The sequence below is a fragment of the Gadus morhua genome, chromosome 4 (assembly GCF_902167405.1).
Source record: "Gadus morhua chromosome 4, gadMor3.0, whole genome shotgun sequence".
Taxonomy (NCBI): domain Eukaryota; kingdom Metazoa; phylum Chordata; class Actinopteri; order Gadiformes; family Gadidae; genus Gadus; species Gadus morhua.
In genome coordinates, this window is record NC_044051.1 from 13,391,252 (window position 1) to 13,410,508 (window position 19,257).

General features: G+C 46.2%; 1 protein-coding gene across 3 annotated transcripts in view; it reads right to left on the reverse strand.

Annotated features, from left to right (window-relative positions):
- Positions 1-19,257, reverse strand: part of sfswap (splicing factor SWAP) — a 69,016-nt gene that overhangs the window by 15,878 nt on the left and 33,881 nt on the right. For all 3 annotated transcript variants that reach the window (XM_030355121.1, XM_030355120.1, XM_030355122.1), the window contains exons 13-14: positions 18,262-18,394; positions 11,789-11,985 (exon numbers count right to left, since the gene is read on the reverse strand). In XM_030355121.1, the coding sequence (XP_030210981.1) occupies positions 11,789-11,985; positions 18,262-18,394 (330 nt within the window). The remainder of the gene's footprint in view (positions 1-11,788; positions 11,986-18,261; positions 18,395-19,257) is intronic.

The following is a 19,257-nucleotide window of genomic DNA, read 5'->3' on the forward strand; positions in this document are numbered from 1 at the left end:
CCAGTTAAAACCAGACGCCCCTGCTCCATGCTGTGATTGAAGTCTCCGCATGAGCTGCAGTTCTCCCGGAGCTCCAGCAGCCTGCGACCTGCCCTCAATCGAACCGTAGTTGTTTTAATCATTTAATGAGAACTCACTCAGGGAACGAGTGGAGTTCAAGGGTATAACTGCATATATATTCAATACTGTCCCGGAGCATGACTGTGCCTTTTATACGTCTGCGATCCGGGTGCGCTGGACCGCACTCCAGGGTGACATGCTTCAACAGCGAAAAGAAAAATCCCATCCGTACCATTCCGACTTTCTGCCAAATCATCAGGAGCTAATAACACTCAATTATGTTCAGATTCCTGACAGTCGGATGGCTACAGAGATAGGCGAACTATGACGAGATTGCACTTTATTAACACTGTGTGAATCATCCCTGTTCTCTATCCCGGATAAAACTTGATATTTATTTGTCGTTCAATATGCACCTCACAAATAAATGATGTGCAGCAGCAATGTAAGCTGGATAAAAGGGCATTGGCGCGTCAGGGAATTTCAAAGTTCAACAATTTTGAAGAAAGTTAAACAGACCACTTGAAAGAATTGCTCATACCACACTGTCCAAACTGAACCCAGGGAAACGGAGATCAAATATATCATCACCATATATTCCACACAGTCTCCTCCTACGAAGTGTACATTGATACAGTGAGCATACGGCAAGACCGAGGGAGGCCCTGAGTCAACTGGGAAGGTTAAGGTTGAAAATAGGGCTGACATTTGAGAATATGGTTAGCCACCACTGGCCGACACAGACGTCTGAACCAGAGGCGTGCATCTCTTACAACGAAAGGTTGGCGAAAGAGGAGAAGTACTAAGGAGGAGTGGTGGAAGTGCTGGAGTACCCGACACCCAGCAGAAAGGTACGTGGATTCGATCCCCAGCCTGCAGGAACCCTTTTGCAAGACGCCTAAACCCTCCACCTACTTCTGGATTCTGTGTCTCTATTCACACTGCTGGTCACCTTTGGAAAAAATGTCTTTCCCAAATTACTTAACAGGAATATTCTAAGAGAACAATTTAAGAATAAAAGGGAGAATTGGAAGGGTGGGAAGGGGGTGAAGGTTGAATGGGACAAACATCTGCTCCTCAGAGCCATTAGATTAGAAAGACAGAGAAAGGTGGCTAGTTAATCATTAAACCAACCTGTGTGCCAAGGAGACAGGAGGGCGAAGCAGTGATACAGAAATGGTTGAGCGTGAGATGTGGAATAATTGACAGAGGAGAACAAAAAAAAGAAAAAATGAACGAAAAAAAAACAGAGCTTGTCCAAGCGTATAAAGATTGGCTTGATGTGTGTGAGAGTGTTCTGCTAAAGGGGTCACCTTCTCAGGGACGGACATTACCATGTCGCTCCCGGACACTGAGAAAATGTACTGTATATACCTTTGGACCCCACAATTCCTAATAGTGCTTGACTCATAAGTGCAAAGATAAGGTAGAGAAGGAGTTTAACATTTCTCCGGTATCAGATAAGAAGGCTGATCCGGGCCCTGTTGTTCAACACAGTAGTGGCTTAGCGGATTCTGTACCCATTGAGTTCAGAGCTACATTTTAAAAAGACGAGAGTCTGTAATAAATAACAGTACTTCAACAGGCATAAACAGGGACGGTTTATGAAAATCAAGTATCTTGATTTTCCTCTTCAACAAATCACACAAGCCTGAGAGCCTGACTCCCTGCAATGCTCTGATTATAAGTCGGGCCCACATTTGGTTCATTAATGAATAATAAAGTATTGGTGTCAACACCTCAATTCTGATAAATAAACGGAGCGCAGCAGTTTGAACAAATAGGTTTGCCCTGAAATGACCTGATCTTTAATCGAATACATTTGAACAGGTTTGTAATTTCTTTGAATTGACCGAATTGTTTAACGAAGCAGGACAGCAATACAGTACATCTGTTGTTTTTTTACCCACGGTCTGAATGTAGACAGAAAACCACAACATGGTTCACCAGGAGGAAAGGGATAGATTTCCTGCTGGATTGATTCATCAAACAGAATACAAGTAAGCGTGAGTAAGTGATAAGCTCAGACACTGTGTTGGGGATGTACGCCCTTGGGAAACATTATTTTCATTGTTAAACGTGGGTACATACAACAAACGTTGAAAATGATAATTGTTAACACGCAAAGACACACACACACACACACACACACACACACACACACACACACACACACACACACACACACACACACACACACACACACACACACACACACACACACACACACACACACACACACACACACACAAAACCGAATGGTTGTGTGTAAGGGTTTATGAAATAATAAAAAGGTCTGCGTGTTAACCTCAAGGGGTGCAGAGGTGTGAGCTCAGCCTGATGATCAGCGGATAACTGAGGCTGGGGGGAAAAGTTTGTGTATTATGTATGAGAGCGTGTGTGTGACTGCCATCCACCCTCTCCTATGTTAACCGACTTTAAGACTTCTAGATTTGGATTCTGCACTGATTGGGGTCACCGGCATCAGGGGGGGATTAACAGGCAACAGTCTCCCTCCCTCTCTCCGAGGATAAAATCCTGCTCTCGTTGCATATGGTCGCCTAATGGCCCCTATGACCTCGCTGCAGCTTCTAGTGGGGGCATTAAGGAAATTAATAGGAGGCGAGAGAGAGAGAGAGAGAGAGAGAGAGAGAGAGAGAGAGAGAGAGAGAGAGAGAGAGAGAGAGAGAGAGAGAGAGAGAGAGAGAGAGAGAGAGAGAGAGAGAGAGAGAGAGAGAGAGAGAGAGGGAGAGAGAGAGAGAGAGAGAGAGAGAGAGAGGCAGCGGTAGGATTTATCACTCTGGAGGGAGAGAGAGTGAGTGAGTGAGTGAGTGAGTGAGAGAGACCCACACCCGGAAAGAGGGCGAGAGAGATGGAGAGCGTGAAAGACGGAGAAAGGAGCGCACAAGAGAGAGAGAGAAAAGATGGACAGATAAGAAACAAGTAGGGCAACGAATCAGGGCGGCGTGAAGCTGCCTTTGGAAACAAAATAAGAAAGGGAGCAGAAGTACAAGACCACCCAGATACCAGATCCCTAAACGGCCCGCTGGAGGCAAACAACGCCAAACCACATGAGAAGTCCACTTCTTTCAGATGGAAAGGGAAATAAAGTGACACAGCTCGAAGAGAAACGAAAAGTGCTCTTATGTCTTAAGTAAATGACACAGTCGGTCAGAAGCGTTGACTATTTTATTGGAGCTAAACTCTCTGTGAGCCCCCAGAACAAAAGGAATCAGACTGGTACTCATTTCAGCTGGATGGTTCTATTATTTCATCAGCGATCGGTCCCGCTGGGGGAGGGGGGAGAGTTTGAATATAGACGAGGACGGAGTCAAGTCTAACATAAGCCCAAGGCATTTCATCCAAAGATCAAAAAGCAATATACATATATTGGTATTCCGCCTATCTGCTTGTGTAAACAATGGCAGCAATCAAGACATAAAAAGAGGGAAACATCAAGGTGAAAATAAGAACGTGAACAGAAATTTAACACATGACCACTATGTCTCTCTCTCCATGAACTCCCATTTAAAGATCTCCCTCTCTTTCTCTCACTGTATCAAGAAATGATGATCCAATCATATTATTTCAATGATGAAGGAATAATCTCCTCAATCGACAGATCGAACGGGAGCCAGTAGCTTTGTATAAGCGGTGGTAAATAGTATGCTTTACTTGCGCTGCATGCGCAAAGACCTGGGAGCCACCGCTCCGGGAGTAATTAGGGGAGGCCGAGACTTCCCTCAATATGCGTGGAGTACATCCTTAAGATGGATTAGTGGGATAACTCATGAGAGAGTCAAGTCAGGAGGTGCTGCTCAGGGCAGATGCGATTGGTAGATACAAAGCCACGATTTATGGCCGAATTCGCCTGTTGTAATGAGTGTCGTGTCCGGCAGACTTCAGCGAAACACAGACTCCCGACGGAAAGGCTTTGTCTGCATGCGCGTAAAATTAGCAAACGTGCTTGCATGGGTGGGAGACACACACACACACACACACACACACACACACACACACACACACACACACACACACACACACACACACACACACACACCACACACACACACACACACACACACACACACACACACACACACACACACCTTTTAATGGGGTTTGATTAAAAAAAAGTCCAACACAATAACAACGTCCTTTGTCCTCTGAAACATATGCTGCTGACTAACAGAACACAGAACCGTAAACCTCTGGGTTGGCCCGGCGTAGGGCCAGAGAGCAACCGTCACGCTTAGCCCGAGGAATGATCTATCCGACGGCTAAACGCTGATGCCGCGTGCGCAGGCTCCCGACTCCAACCTTGCGCTGCTCGTCACTCTGGGACGGAGTAAGGGATTTGGGAGGACTGATGATGATGTTGATTTTCTACTTCACCAGAGCCTCGCAGCGCTAGGGGAGGACAGGGGGGAATGGAAATCAGGTCAGGCAAACTATCTCCTAGCACTAGTCTCTGCCCTCTCGCTGTTTGTTTCAGCCAGAGTTGTGTAACATGTTAATGAAGCGCACTATGAAATAATCAAAGAAAATCGTTTTCTATGAGTCTATTATTTTAAGCAGCACAGTTGTTGGGAGATGAGAGAGCAGAGGCGCTATGGTCGGGGGAAAAGGCTGTGACCTGAACTTTCCACTGATGAATGGGAGGATCCTCTTCCTCTGGCTCCCTCCACGGCTGTCCTTTACAATCCTTGCTCATTTCAGTCACTCGGCCTTTATGTCCTCGCCCCCCGAAGGAACTTTTAACTACGGTAGTCACCAGGGATACAATACTGTGTGACTCACCATCTATTGCCCATCCCTCTTCCGCTGTGTTTCTCTAATGCCGTCTCACATTTTGCATACCGCTCAAACCAATGCGATATTGTCCCTATACAAGGCCTAGCTGGTTAACTAGACGAGAGAGAGCGATTAACAAGTGTGGCGACGGCCTGTGGATTTGGATGCAGTTCGCATTAGCGGGAGATCTATTGAAGTTTGCAGGGATCTTTCACTGTTCCTTGAGCTTTAATTTCAAAGTTGGGGGATAAGAAATTAATTTGGGCTTTGCTCAGCACCGGGGCCATCGATTTATAGCGGTGGGAATGAAAAAGTTTCAACGAGTGCGATTCCATTCACGTCAAACAATGTTCACCAAGGATAAATCCCTGCATGGTAATGACTTGAAATCTTTCTATGCACAACAATTGGATTTGCTTCTGGATGGGACTCTCCGGCTCCGGGGCTCCATTAGTGTGTTTGGGCTTTGGCTTCGCTCTCCACTGTGCTCGTTTCTTTCATGTTTGCTTGGGACGGAGCTGAATGATTTACAGGTGCCGCAATGGGGTTACCCCAGGGCAGGTCTCAAAGAGCCACTGAAAGCATACGCGTCTATAACCATATATGTACAGCAGACCTTACGGCGTACTTCACATTCCCCCGCAAGCGTTAACACTTCATGGAGGGAACAAACATTCAACCTACAAAGCATCTTGTTTCTACCCTAAAGATTAAAATCAGGGCTCTTGTCTTATTCAACGCGGGCGTGTTCTATTTGTAAATGACAGAGCGAGTGCCGAGCGGTTGCAGTTCCTCAAAAGGAAAGTGAGTCAGATGCAGAGCGAGCGGGAGCAGCAGCAGCTGCAGCGGCAGGCGGCAGGCGGTCCCGGGCCCAGGGGGCTTACATTTCTGGTATACATCATCCTTAACCCACATCGGATGATTCAAAGAGGAAAGACGCCGGGCACGCAACAAAGAATCAGGCGGAACACGCAGGCTTACGTTGCGCAAGTGTGAAGCCGCCTGCTGCCGTCGGGAATCATCGCGGCCTGGGATAACACAGACGTCCCCTGTGCATATCGCTCAGCGTTCACACGTCAAACCTCGTCTGCATGTTTCGTCGTCTCCTCCCCACCATTAGTCAGCTGCCCCATTTGGTGTGGGGCATGTGTATATTTATGCATGTGGAGATTGCAGCGGTGATACCGGCTTAGTTTCAAAGCACAGCATCCGTTTCATCACCGTTTCGATTTTTTCCGCCACTTAGTTGGATGATGGCGTGTACAGCATATAGCGGCAGCTTTAATGACGGCATCGGCGGTGAAGAGTGGCGTACTTCTTTCACGGCTGGCATGGGGAACAAGCTTGGATTGTTAAACTAAGATTAGAAAACTTAAAACAAAATACTAGTTTGTGATGTTGTAAGCCAAGACCGCCCGTTGTTGTGTCAACCGTGAGTGGCACTCACGTGTGGTTAACCCAAATCCCTGCAGGGAGACCTCCTGACGAGAGGCAACAGGCCACCCGTCACTCCCGTTGTAGTCAAGTCAAGCCAACACGCTCTAACAAAGTTGCAGCCTTCGAATGATCAATGCCGCGTGCTGAAGCGTTGAAAAGCGGGAGAGGTGGCGTACGGCCCGCGCTGCTTATTCCGCACATTATGTTTACATCTGACAGGTTACACCAGCTTACACATCGTTCTCCTCACAAAGGAAACTATGAGGTCCGGGGGAAAACAGCAAGGGTTTATACAAGCGGAGCAGAATCGCTGTTCTCGCCAACACGACATCAGCAGCACACATCAGCAGTCTTACCCTGGTTAAAGCCTCTCCCAAGAATGAGCTTGACGCTTAAACAGTAGAGTAGCCTGGTGTCAAATGTCCGAGGCAAAAAACAACAACGAAGCACACAAGAGTTTATCCCATCTCTTGCATTTGACGATTTGAAAAATGCTTTCTCGGGCATGGTTGGACCAAGCTTTTATTGGCCTTCAAAAATCAACCATAATCAAAAGCCTTTCGCATTCCTTTCAGCTGGTTGACACCTTGCTTACAGGTAGATTTGTTTAGACACAGCTAGTTAGCCCGGTTGACCAGCTCGGGCAGATTTTCACTTGTTTTTTCCTTCTCTCACAGAATCCAGTTGGCGTTCCAGTCTAGGGCGACATCCAAAACAAATGGCCTCAATACATGTTACGTTCAGGTTTAATTGTTTAAACGTCTTCTTCAGTGTGATAATCTCAAAGAGCATTCAAAGTGACTACCTTGAGACACAGAATGTGCTTGGCTTTCTCCCTCTTTGTGAAGACGGAACGCATGTCTGGCAGCCCCCCTGATTCAGTTAGGTGCACTGACAAACAGCCCATAAATCATTACAAACACACTGCACCCAGAATACAAGCCTAGTCAAAGCACGCCTCTTGCAGTGGAGGCAATTAAATGAACGTCCGAACAAAACATGCATTCACCGAGCATTGAGACGCGGCTTTTAGAACATGCAATATCATTGTTCCTAATCAAGTCATCCTAAGACGTGTCCACAGTGCCTTAGATAAGGCGAGTTCAGCACTAAAGGGGTGTTATGGGACATTGAAGGGGAAAAGAGGTACTAACAGGTAGGCTAGGGATTAGAGCACAGGTGATATTCTAAATTGAATAACACTTTTAATGATTGCTAATGGCCCGTAACATCCAATATCAGTCGGGTTGTAAATGAAATGAAAAGTAACCAGTGTGATGAAAATGTTATATTCCTTTGAGAATGATGTTTGTCCTTCTCCCTGCTGTATAAAAAAAAAGGTCCCCATTAAGGAGTTGTTATTTCCAGGCAAAAAGGTCAATGGCTTGCTTATGTGGAAGCTCATTTTCATTGGTTTAGGGAAGACATGGGAACAATTCCTAACACACAGTCAACCGCCTCGACCATACACAACACAGCCCAGCGAAGATGGAAGTGGGGGATTGGGTTAACCACTGGGAATAGTTGTGGCACACGATAGGGACCACACTCAGACCACCACTGGTACACAGTAAACAAAACAAAAGTGTTTGTAACTGTTGCCTCTGGCAATATCCCAGTCTAACACCCCAGAGCGAGAGATGCCTAGGTTCTGGAGAAAATATGTAAATTTATATAAAAAAGAAAGAAATGAAAGAAGGATTTCCAAGTATACACATCTGACAGCTCTCTGAATCGTGTGAGATTGAGCTGTGAAAGATCTCTCTGGAAGCCTGGCAGGTAGCCAAGCCGTGCATTTTAAAATCATTGAACGTTTCAGCGTAGCAAAGACAACTAAGACAGAGGGGGAAACAGGGCCTTTACCAAGAGAGGGAGCCGTTCAGCTGCTAGGACCCGGAAAACTCGGGGGTTGGGGTAGGAGTTAGATGTCAGTTATCTGAAACGCTAGGCATTCGTTGCCATTGCGTTTTTCGGATGGTTTTGAGGGATCTACGTGCTAGCACAACGGAGTCTGGCAAGACATTCATCAGGAGACTTTAACTCTCCAACTTTTAGCCTTAGAGTGTGGGAGGTATATACGCACAGGAGAGGAACAACACGACGAGGAAACACTGGAAAAATATATAAAAATAACTTCCATCTATAAAATAATTTAGAGGCGAGATATCCAGGAATTCTGTTGGGAATTCAAGTTTGATCACTGAAAATAGGAGAATAAATCTCTGGCACTGCAACATTCGTACACTAGCAAACCACGCACAGCCTGTTTTCTGACCGGAAAGAATGTGATATTGGATGATAAAAGGTATGGGTTATTGTTACTTCTGAGGCATTTTAAGGATTTTAAAAGTCCCATATCATGGAACCTTTGCACACTTGGTTAACTGGCCCACATCCACATCAACTTCATGGAGTCACTTTGAGCATCGTACCATAAGGTCTTATCCAGATAAGACATAATACTTGATGCACTATGTTCTCAACAAAAACCAAACGATGACTGCATACATATACTATAAACGTTAGTGGAGTATGGCGTTTAAAATACTTTACTATAAGCAGGAACAGTTGCTTAAAACTACAGCTAAACATTTATGGACATTACATTCCAATCTCAGCCAACAGATTTTTCCTCGACGGAAAAGGTGACATGTCACAGACAATATTTGATTGCCGTAAACGCATGACACTGGCTCCATTCCATCCGTTTTTTATGACGAGACGGCTCCATTCCAAAACGCCATTCCCAACTCGCCCTTGCTGGGAGGTCACGCCTGGGAAAACGGAGGACGTGCAACTGATGAGTCTCATGAGGCTGGCTGTACGGAGAGAGATGGTGAGGCATTAGGCAGTCTGAGTCCTGGGTAAGGGAGGCAACTGAGTGCTGACAGGGCCATTGCTTCCACCAGCCAAAGTCAGAGGGTTATTAATACCAATGTTGATATCTCTAAACACAGCCCTTCTCATTCCAGACATGTCATGTAAATTGGAAGTTGTTTATTTTGCAAACAACTAGGGCTGGGCGGTTTTTTCAGACTAAAGTATGAACGACTCTTTCCTAGTGTTTGTGAAATGGCCGAACCGAAAAAAACATTTTATGAAAGTTTTAGACTCCGCAGACTTGTTTTGGCCTTAACAGCAACTGAACTCGCTGTTTAGGCTGGGATCCGAACCCTTTTAAAAAATATGTGTCACGACTCCCGGCATCTTTGTGACTTTTCTTAGTAACGTTGTTATGTTCGGGCTTAATCGGAAGCAGACATCAAATGAATGGTTCCACACACACCGCAGTGCTATACTGTAATTGTCTGGGAAGCCTATCTCCCTCTCAGACCTTTGTTTAGAGAATTACCGAAAAAATCTAGGTTTGAATCGGAAATTGTCCATAAGGTTGAAAACTCGACTTAATTCTTAGGCCAAATGCCCAATCCTACAAACTACTTTCAGTCCCCCCAAAAAAGTCTGCACTGTTTGGTAAACAGGCAATCCCGAAAAAAAGAGACAAAAGGGGCCTGCTTTTAACTCCCATTTGCCACTATGTTTCTCTTTCATCCACTTCCGTTGCCTCCGTTGCCTCCCTTCCAACCAACTCTCCCTCTTTAATGTGCGGACCAAGCTGCGTGCTGAATATTATGGAATCAATATAGTTTATTATCATCGTTATCAAAGTTACCTTGAACCAAAGATTCAAGTCATCATTCTTTGCCGTTCGTTTTACGGTGGAAGAGCCCATATAGGTACTGTCAGCAGAAACAACCCTGGGGAGGTCAGACAAAGTGTTTAAACACGGTGGACCCCAAAGGGAAATATTTCCGAAGGCTCCGCTTCTTTCCCCTTGAGTTTACTACTTGGAATAACTACAGTAGCCACTAATGAAAAGGCTGAATAGACATCGAGGGTTGAAGAGGAAGGAAACACACCGCTTCAGCTCGGCCGCCATGCTGACAGAGGGGGGTTAAAAACAGTCTTCCATCTTGACTTTACTTTACCTTGCCTTTGTTTTCTTTGACTTTTTCAAACTCATTTCTTTGTGAGGTTGAGTCTGCCTCGTGTATGACAAGTGCTATATAAATAAAGTTACCTTGCCTTGCCTCTGAAGAAGGCCTTCAACTTTGACACAAGCATGATAATCATTGACATTTTGATATATATTATATCTAGAAATATATTATTATCTATTTATTTCACAGAGAGCCTTGGTCTCATAGACCTAAGAAAGAGTTTATTCTCAGGTTTGGCCGATAGTGTTTATATGCGCTTGGCCTACCTGCAAATTACAACCAAGTTATTTTTAATTGTGCACTTCAAGCAACTGTTTACGCACAAGAGAAACATTTAGCCTTAGATCGCAATCAATCAGGTGCCTTTGCATATACATTATCTGCAAAGTAATTATGTTCTTAATTCATGCACTTAATGACCTAAGTAAGGGTTAGATACACTGCGCCGGTATTCACATCGCACTGAACCATATGCTCCTGTCTTGATGGCGCTGAAGAAGAACGCAGCCATGGCCTTTCCAGCCTGTTCATTAAAAGGGTAACTCGAAAAATACATGAGCAGAATGACCTGGGCGCCTTCAGACCGGTGGAGAGGCTGTGGGAGTGATGTGCAGGAAGTACAAAAAGCCTGTGGTCGTCAGTCAAGGACAAGCCACGCAGGGGCTGAGGTTAATGGGGTTCCTGCTTCAGTCGCTGCTGTTTGGCACCTGAAGGCTATATGGGCTGATTCCAGACGAAACTGGTTATTATTTCGCCCAAAAAGACAGGAAAAAAGAACCAACTGACAATGTATCGGGGCCGTCTGCTCGTGGCGTGATGGAGACGTTGGAGAGGATTGATGCGACCGAGTCAAGGCTAAGGGGCCTCGTTAAGGAAAGAGTTTGGGGCATTAAGTGGCTTATCTTTGTTTAGGCAAATTGGAACTACTGTAGATGAGCATTTTTACCGCCAAAAAAGCGAGAAACACATTATTGCCGACTGATTAGCCCAGCTGTCTTTCATGCTGCTTCACCTGCAAGGCTCTTATCATTGTTCAGGTCAACTCGTTATAATTCAAGTTCACGTGAAAACTCTTGAGGGCGGGGGTCTCGTATCCCCCCCAAGACTTTCTTCCAAATCAAGTCATCTGATGAAGAGGATGGGTTGATCATCGTTTTGATGCTTAAAAGAAAACACTGTGCACACGCCCACACATCACAGAAAAAGCACAGCGATCAGAAAAAAAAATTGCACAATCAAACAAATACAAAATGGAACAGGTTAAACCCTTGGTTTCAACCATTACTATTCAACCATTTGGAAGACAGGTTTTCCTCAAGTTACTTTGTGATTTCCGATAAATATCCTTAAGGAGCAGGCATCTCGAGGATGCCTAGAGGTAGGTGTTGGAAGTTGCCTCACACCCAGTGCCATTGGGCAGGAGGTCCGACACCCTTTCCTCTCAGGGCTAGAATAACCCAGGATCTTTGCAACCAAGCTCGGTCGGGTCCACCCACCTGTCTGGGGGTCACGGGGTCCAGCTCCGCCCGCTTTGCCTCTGGCTCCCCGGAGCCTGGCGCCCGCAGCGTCTGGAGAAACAGGGCGGCCTTCCTCTTCCTCTCCGCCTGCAGCTGCTTCTCCTTGGACTCCTTGCTGGCCTGGGCTAGCTTCTCTCGCGCCGCCGCCGCCAGCCGGTCCTCAAGCTTCAGCTTGGCTGGAGGGAGGGGGGGAGGGGGGAGAAATCACACAGAGGATCAGTGACGGGGAGACACACAGGAAGGAGTCTGCGTCGAAGCTCTCCGCGGCAAAAATATACATTGGTTGCTAGGAGACAAACTAGCCACCTATTCTTGCAATGTATTTGGACAATATTCACAGAGCTCGGAGAATTAACTAATCCTAGAAATTAAAATATACCTCAATTTTGCCCATCATTTGGAATGGTTTGCCCCCCTGACGGCTGAGCAACATCAGAACTTCCTTGTTATGCTCCGCGCTGCATGAACTCAGGGCGCAAAGGGCGTCCTATATCGAAAATGTTGGGAAACTATACATTACGCCAAACCCCATCACGATGTGAACAATGTTTGAGCCTGGCCCAGGCACAAACACAGATTCTGGCCTGACTGGTAAGGCCTTTCCTTTGTTGGTGGGTCTGACAGTGTCTGAGAGACGCTGGTCAGGACTGAGTTTGTTTAGATTGACGTGGATGGAAGTTTGTGTTCTATTTGTCGGGGTCTAAATACTAGTATTGTGCAGCTGATGGACGGGAGGGGATTTGTGAGGGAGCCAGTGAGGCCCAGCTGGGAGTCAGGGCTAACTTCATTCATCTTTCAAAGAGAAAGAGACTGAGACAGACGGACCGACGGACAGAGGATTGTACTGAGATTGAAACATGACCTAGGGGGAGATGTTGGAAGTGAGAAGGTTGGAGGTACACGGCCAAGGAGAAAGGGATTCAACCGAGAACTACTATCAGGTGGTTCAGGCGGACGGAAGGAAAGATCTAAGCGATTGTTTAAAAAAAAAAAAAAGGATGAAGATAGGAGGCGTGGAGGGGTTTCTAGGATGAAGATAGGAGGCGTGGAGGGGGTTTCTGAATGGTACGTGGGAGACACCGCAGGGCCTCCACGTTAGAAAGATGAAAGGGGTTAAAAAAAGAATAAAGCCTACATTGGACAAGGGGTGGAAGGGAATGGACTGAGGAGAGAGCGAAGGAGAGATGAAGCAGTGAGAAGAGGAGATATGTTGGAGGAAAAAAAAAAATATATATATGAGGTGGAAGAGTTTTTCTGTTCGCATGATAAAGCAAGGCATTCAGCTGCTGCCAACGCCAATAGAAAGATGACATTTCTGCAAATTGGATTTTGATACTTCATTTAAAAGACACTTAAATGTCACGCATGGACAATTATGTTTTTGATGAAACACCGAAAAAAATTGGACCATCAGCAGAGGGCAGTGTATAATTGGAAAGCTCTGTTCCGGAATTTGAGTATTTCTGCACACTGAAATTAGCCTTACACTTCCCGACGAGGGTCGCTGGTCCTGTCGTGTGCCAGCACATACCAGTCCGCCAGCGGGCGGCAGGCTGCTATCCACCTGACATTGATTGTTGAGAACCATTATAATTTCTCAATAATTCAATAACACGAATAATTTCAGATCCGTAATCTAAAAAGGCGACTGGGCAGCTGCGATACACTATTGCCTTCTCACTCAGAAATGAGGATGCTACGACGGTCACAGAAAATTCCCCCAGAAACACAACACTGGATTGAACGTTGTTTTTGTGCCGGTGAACATCCACGTTTAAAGTTATGCAACCACAGACCACCGGTCTGTGTGTCACATCCATCCCTTTGGAGTCAACATAAGCGGTTTCTGCGTGTGCTACTGCAATTCTAAACAGAGTTCCATCACATCAGAATAAATCTGTTCGGAAAGCACTTGTGGGTTTGTTACCTTTGACAACACGCGGCGCAAACCAAAGCGTTTGTATTTATTTAAACAGCCGTAGGAGTATTTTCATTGTTAGTTTATAGGTACACACAGGCCGCAGACATGAATCAAATCAAAGTCATCAAAGATGTTCTAGCGTTGCTGCCGGTGGTTCGCCAACGCTGAAACAAGAATCAAACCAAGCATGGACTGCTTATGTACAAGACAAGATATGCTTGCTCACGCATGCTCATGCGTCATGATTATGTCCGACAATCTCTGCTGAGGAAAGCCTTCAAAGATGGATGGCTCAATGTGGACGTCTGAGATGGGAGAGATACATTCTCCTCACGCGTAAGCGTTGGCCGGTCATATCTACTGCCTAGAGCACACACCTGAGACACGATAACTGAACACAGCAATGCCTTTCAATCACATTAGGTTAACTTCTTGCTAATCAGGGGGCTGTGTAGATTGCTGCTGGACAACACAGTGGCGTACACTGGTGGAGGAATCCAGAAGCAGTTGAATTGGTTAGTCAATGTAACCATAGCGATAAACAGGTTCTACGGTTTCATCTATCTTCAAGCTTATCGTTTAATGACTTGTTGAATGTGGGCCAACCTGACTCGACAGAAAGATTCATTCATATTATTTACCCCAAAAGAACAGAAACTGATTAGACACAAATTGTGTTAAAGAGCATCAATACAACCGGTGGCAATGATGGATTTGTTGAATCATTGCACTGGTATTTGTGGGGGGGAGAGAGAGAGAGAGAGAGAGAGAGAGAGAGAGAGAGAGAGAGAGAGAGAGAGAGAGAGAGAGAGAGAGAGAGAGAGAGAGAGAGAGAGAGAGAGAGAGAGAGAGAGAGAGAGAGAGAGAGAGAGAGAAAAGAGCAGAGAGAGAGATAAAGGAGCAGAGAAAAGAGCGAGAGAGAGGGGGGGGGGGGAGAAAGAGAGAAAGAGAGAGAGAGAGAGAGAGAGAGAGAGAGAGAGAGAGAGAGAGAGAGAGAGAGAGAGACAGACAGACAGACAGACAGACAGACAGACAGACAGACAGACAGACAGACAGACAGACAGACAGACAGACAGACAGACAGACAGACAGACAGACAGACAGACAGACAGACAGACAGACAGAGGGAGAAAAGAGCAGAGAGAGATAAAAGAGCAGAGAAAAGAGCGAGAGAGAGGTGCAATTGAGGAAAAGAAAGACTAAAAGAAAGTATGGGAGGAGCGAGAGTATGTGTGGGAGTGAGCGACACAGCATATAGAGAAGCAGCGCAAGAGAGCGGTAAAGAGATAGAGTGTGGGAGAGAGCGATAGTAAGAGAAAGAATGTGAGAAGGAGAGCAAAATCGAGACAGCAGAGGAGAGGGAGAGAGAGAGAGAGAGAGAGCGAGTGTGGGAGTGAGTGATAGCAAGAGAGAGGGAGGAGAGGATAGAGAGAGTGTGGGAGGGAGCGATAGAAAAAGGAGAGCAGAAATAAGCAGAGAGAGAGTGTGGGAGTTAGCTACAGCAAGAGAAGGAGAGCAAGAGGTAGAAAAGGAGAGAGGGAGAGCGGGAGAGAGAGAGAGAGAGAGAGAGAGGTGAGCGAGACGGATGAGCCTCTGGCGATTTGAACAGTGTGTGTGATCCTGCACCCTTCCACCCACACCATGGTCCATCATGACATATTAGCACGCAGCTGTCAGTGATCGACCGGCCGATGCGTTGCCGCCCGTGTGCCCTGCCCGCTGAGTGACATCCGCTCTGCTTTCGAATGGCAACGTCAAGCCAATTAGCAGAGCTCTTCATTAGCCGCCGCAGTGCATTCTTGTCCAGTTGTCCATCAGCGGTGAGCGATGCGGGTTTCAATGGGCCTTGTTAACCTTGCGGCCACATTGCTACATGCTAGCTGCCTCGGGGGGGAATTGAATGAGGAAATCCGCATTCAGTTCCTGCCCACCCTGTAAGGTGGCCACTAAGGGAGCCAGGCAAACGGGCCCTGACCTGGACAAGCCAAAGCACCCCCACACCCCTTACTTTGAGCTACTTATCCTTTTTCACAGGAGTCGTCGGGACTGCAAAGCAAGCAAGCAGGGCCGAGTCTGTGTTAATCACGCATGCACAGCCTGTCATATGGCAATATAAAACGAATATATAGAGAGGGAGGAGAAGGGGGGGAAAATACATTAAATACAGTGAGGTGACATGGCCGGGATGGACGTTTCACTCCCGGCAGCTTGCTCTTAAAGCACGGGTCTAGATTTATGAAAGACCGCTACCGGGCCACCTCTCGTGTTCCTTCCTACGCGTGTCGGAAAAACCAAGGTGCTGCAGACTAATTATATTCAGAGATATACAAGTCTGTTTTTCCTGCACTACATCAGCCGCTGCTGAGAGACTGTCCCGCACCATATACCCTCCTACCTACATGCTGTGCTTTTTCATGGAAAAAAAAAAAGTTTAACCGCTCCAAACGTCTTGATCATTGCCAAGGCAAGGCACGTTTATTTATATCCCACCCTGCAGAGGACATTTATAGTGCATTACCTAGCCAGAGATAACATTGAAAAAAATAAAAGGGATAAAGAAAAAAGCCAATTAAATCCCATTCTACGACATGAGCCCATTAATGAACATCTTTGAAAACCATTAATTGTCTTCATTGGGTTACAATTTACCCAGATGAGTACCATGTACTAAGCAATGAAACAATACTTCACGACATACTCTCATTATGTAACAACCATACAGTTACGGCTTAAGATTAGGAATATGAGAAAAGTGAGTTCCATAGTAGGGTTCTATTAATGTATTAATGTGAAACACGTCATACACACACACAACACTGTCTACCGTACACACAGTAACGTCAACATCCATACCGTAGCACAAATTCACACCGGTGTGCTTTCTATACCGTTTATACCGTACAGCCCTAGTTAGCTGTTCTATCATGTCATTATATTATTAAGGACGTACTGTTACAGGTTGTTACATCGCTTAATACATGTGTAATTACACAGTACCATCGCTATTTTCACACTGCCATTCTATGTTCAACAATCTCAAAACCCAAACCTCCCCCAAACTCAGAGAGACGGTGGGAAGCTCAGCTGACAGCACAACGTTCCAAAGTGGAGTTTAAAGCCGCTGCGATGGGCCCACTTCATGAACTGCGCGGGCTGTTCCCATGCTTCCACCTCTCACAGCTCACTCACGGCGACTGCAGCTCAAGTTTTAACACTCCAAACACCGGCCAACAAAATATGTTACCAGCAGGTTTCCCAATAGGATCATGCCTCTGTTAGATTCCCCACCCTGGAGGGTGTCCATCACCCTTTGGATGTTGGGAGAGGGGGGAGGGAGTCTGATGGACAGCTGTATCGGAGGTCTTGACTCAGTCAGAGGGACGTCTTTGTGCACTAAGTGCCCATCAGCAGGGCGGCTTCGCGGATGCCAATAACTTGATTAGAAGGTGGTGGTGTATGTGTGGGGAGCTATCTGCAGCACGCCACGTGAAACGAGGCCAGGATGTGACGAGCCGCACAGACACAGCAGCAGAGGGTTGGGGCTGACCCGCTGTCAATCACACAGGGGTAAAAGAGTGTGATGGCCAGAGGAGAAAGATGGATTTGTGCTTGGTTCAGCCACACAGAATGGCAGAGGAACATCAGAGGGACTGGATATGATCAGAAGACATAGAGACGGAGAGAGACTACTTGATATATAAAAATTATTAAGATAATAAGATTAATATATATAGTATGACCGAATTAGAAGTATGAAGGACATGCATCGGAATGACGGCTACGCCAAACACAGAGACACATGTATAACCACACATGTTGCACAAGCATTATTACAGAAAAGAAAAAGATTGAGGCCTAAAGGAATAGACAGGGTTATTCATTCAGTATGAAAAATTGATTTTTCAACTTTGTACTTGTCAAATGTACCATAGAAATGCTTTTTATGGAACAGTTGGAAAATCATGGCCTGCCAAATAGAGTGATGCCTTTCCTCTAGTGCTGGTCCCCGTTGTCGGTGTCCGCAAAAAATGAGAAAGCAAGGAAAAACCAGCAGAGCCTGTGTTTTTCTCTTTCATTTCCCTCCCTCCACGCTAACTGGTCTCACATAGCCTGAGAAACTCTCGGTGGACTTAGGTGGGGATTGAGTGTTCGTTTATATGTATTTAAATTATTGTTTAAGTTAAGAGGCGCGCGCGCACACAGACAGACACAGACACAGACACCGAGAGCGAGAGAGAGAGAGAGCGAGAGAGAGCGAGAGCGAGAGAGAAAGAAGAAAGAAAAGAAATAGAGAGAGACAGGCAGGCAAAGAGAGAGGATGGAAGATAGAAAGATGGAAAAAAGAAAGGAGAAATAGAAACAGAGAGAGAGACAGAGTGAGCGTGAGCAACGCCTCACCCAAACACCCTCCCCATCCTTTCCCCACTCTCACTAACACATTAATAATGGGCCCAAACCATTAGGGGGCCATCTTGTTTGCGGTTCACCTTGTTTACCGTTAAGCAGGGCTGTGGTGGATGAGCTCCCTTACCTTGCTTGGCCTCCAGCTCCTCCGGGGTCAGAGCGGGCCTCTTCTCCTCCAGTGTGGCCCCCGGCCCCGCGACCTCCTTGTCAGCCAGATCGGGCCGGGCCATCAACACCGCCGCACACTGCTCCTCCAGCAGCTACACACACACACACACACACACACACACACACACACACACACACACACACACACACACACACACACACACACACACACACACACACACACACACACACACACACACACACACACACAGGGAGGCAGACCGGGGGTCACTCCACGCAGATCCCAGACTGGGTAGCCCCGCCTATTCTGCCGGGGATTTGAGTTCGCCCTACAGAAGGGTCTGGAGAAGAGCAATACATTTCTTTCTGCTTCCGATGCGTTTTTGCGGGAGCCAATCACCAAGCTGGCTTTTCCTCCTGGCACGCAATTAGCTGTTTTAACACAATGACGACAGGGAAGCGACGGCAAGCAGCCAATTGCGTACAGAGTAATTTGAACTAGGCCCACTGATCATGCCTCTTGTGCTGAAGAAAATAACGGCAGCTTCCACAGACCAACGTGCAATCTACGATTGAGCTTGGTCTGGCAATAGCCAGGCTACACAGATCCATGACTCCACCATCATCGTCGTGCCCCGTCTTTGACTGCCTACTGTCACTACTTTGGTTTGTTGTTCACATGAGGCTGATGGATGTTTGAAAGGGTTTCAGTGTGCTTGTTTTTTAGGTTCGCCAGTCGAGAATTAACAATAATAGTCCTAAAATAAAGGGAGAGATTTGTGATGTAGAATAAACATATTCCTTTAATAAGTGATAAAAAGGCGGAATATTAAAATAATAATAAAAATAATATATTGAACTAAGGCTTTCATACTCCTACAACATGAGTTTTTTAAATCCAGTTATTCCATCAATATCTCTATAACTAGAGGGGCCTCTATGTAAGGACTGTATGCCTGTCCTTCGAGTTTCTCGACAACCGTCCACCTGATCA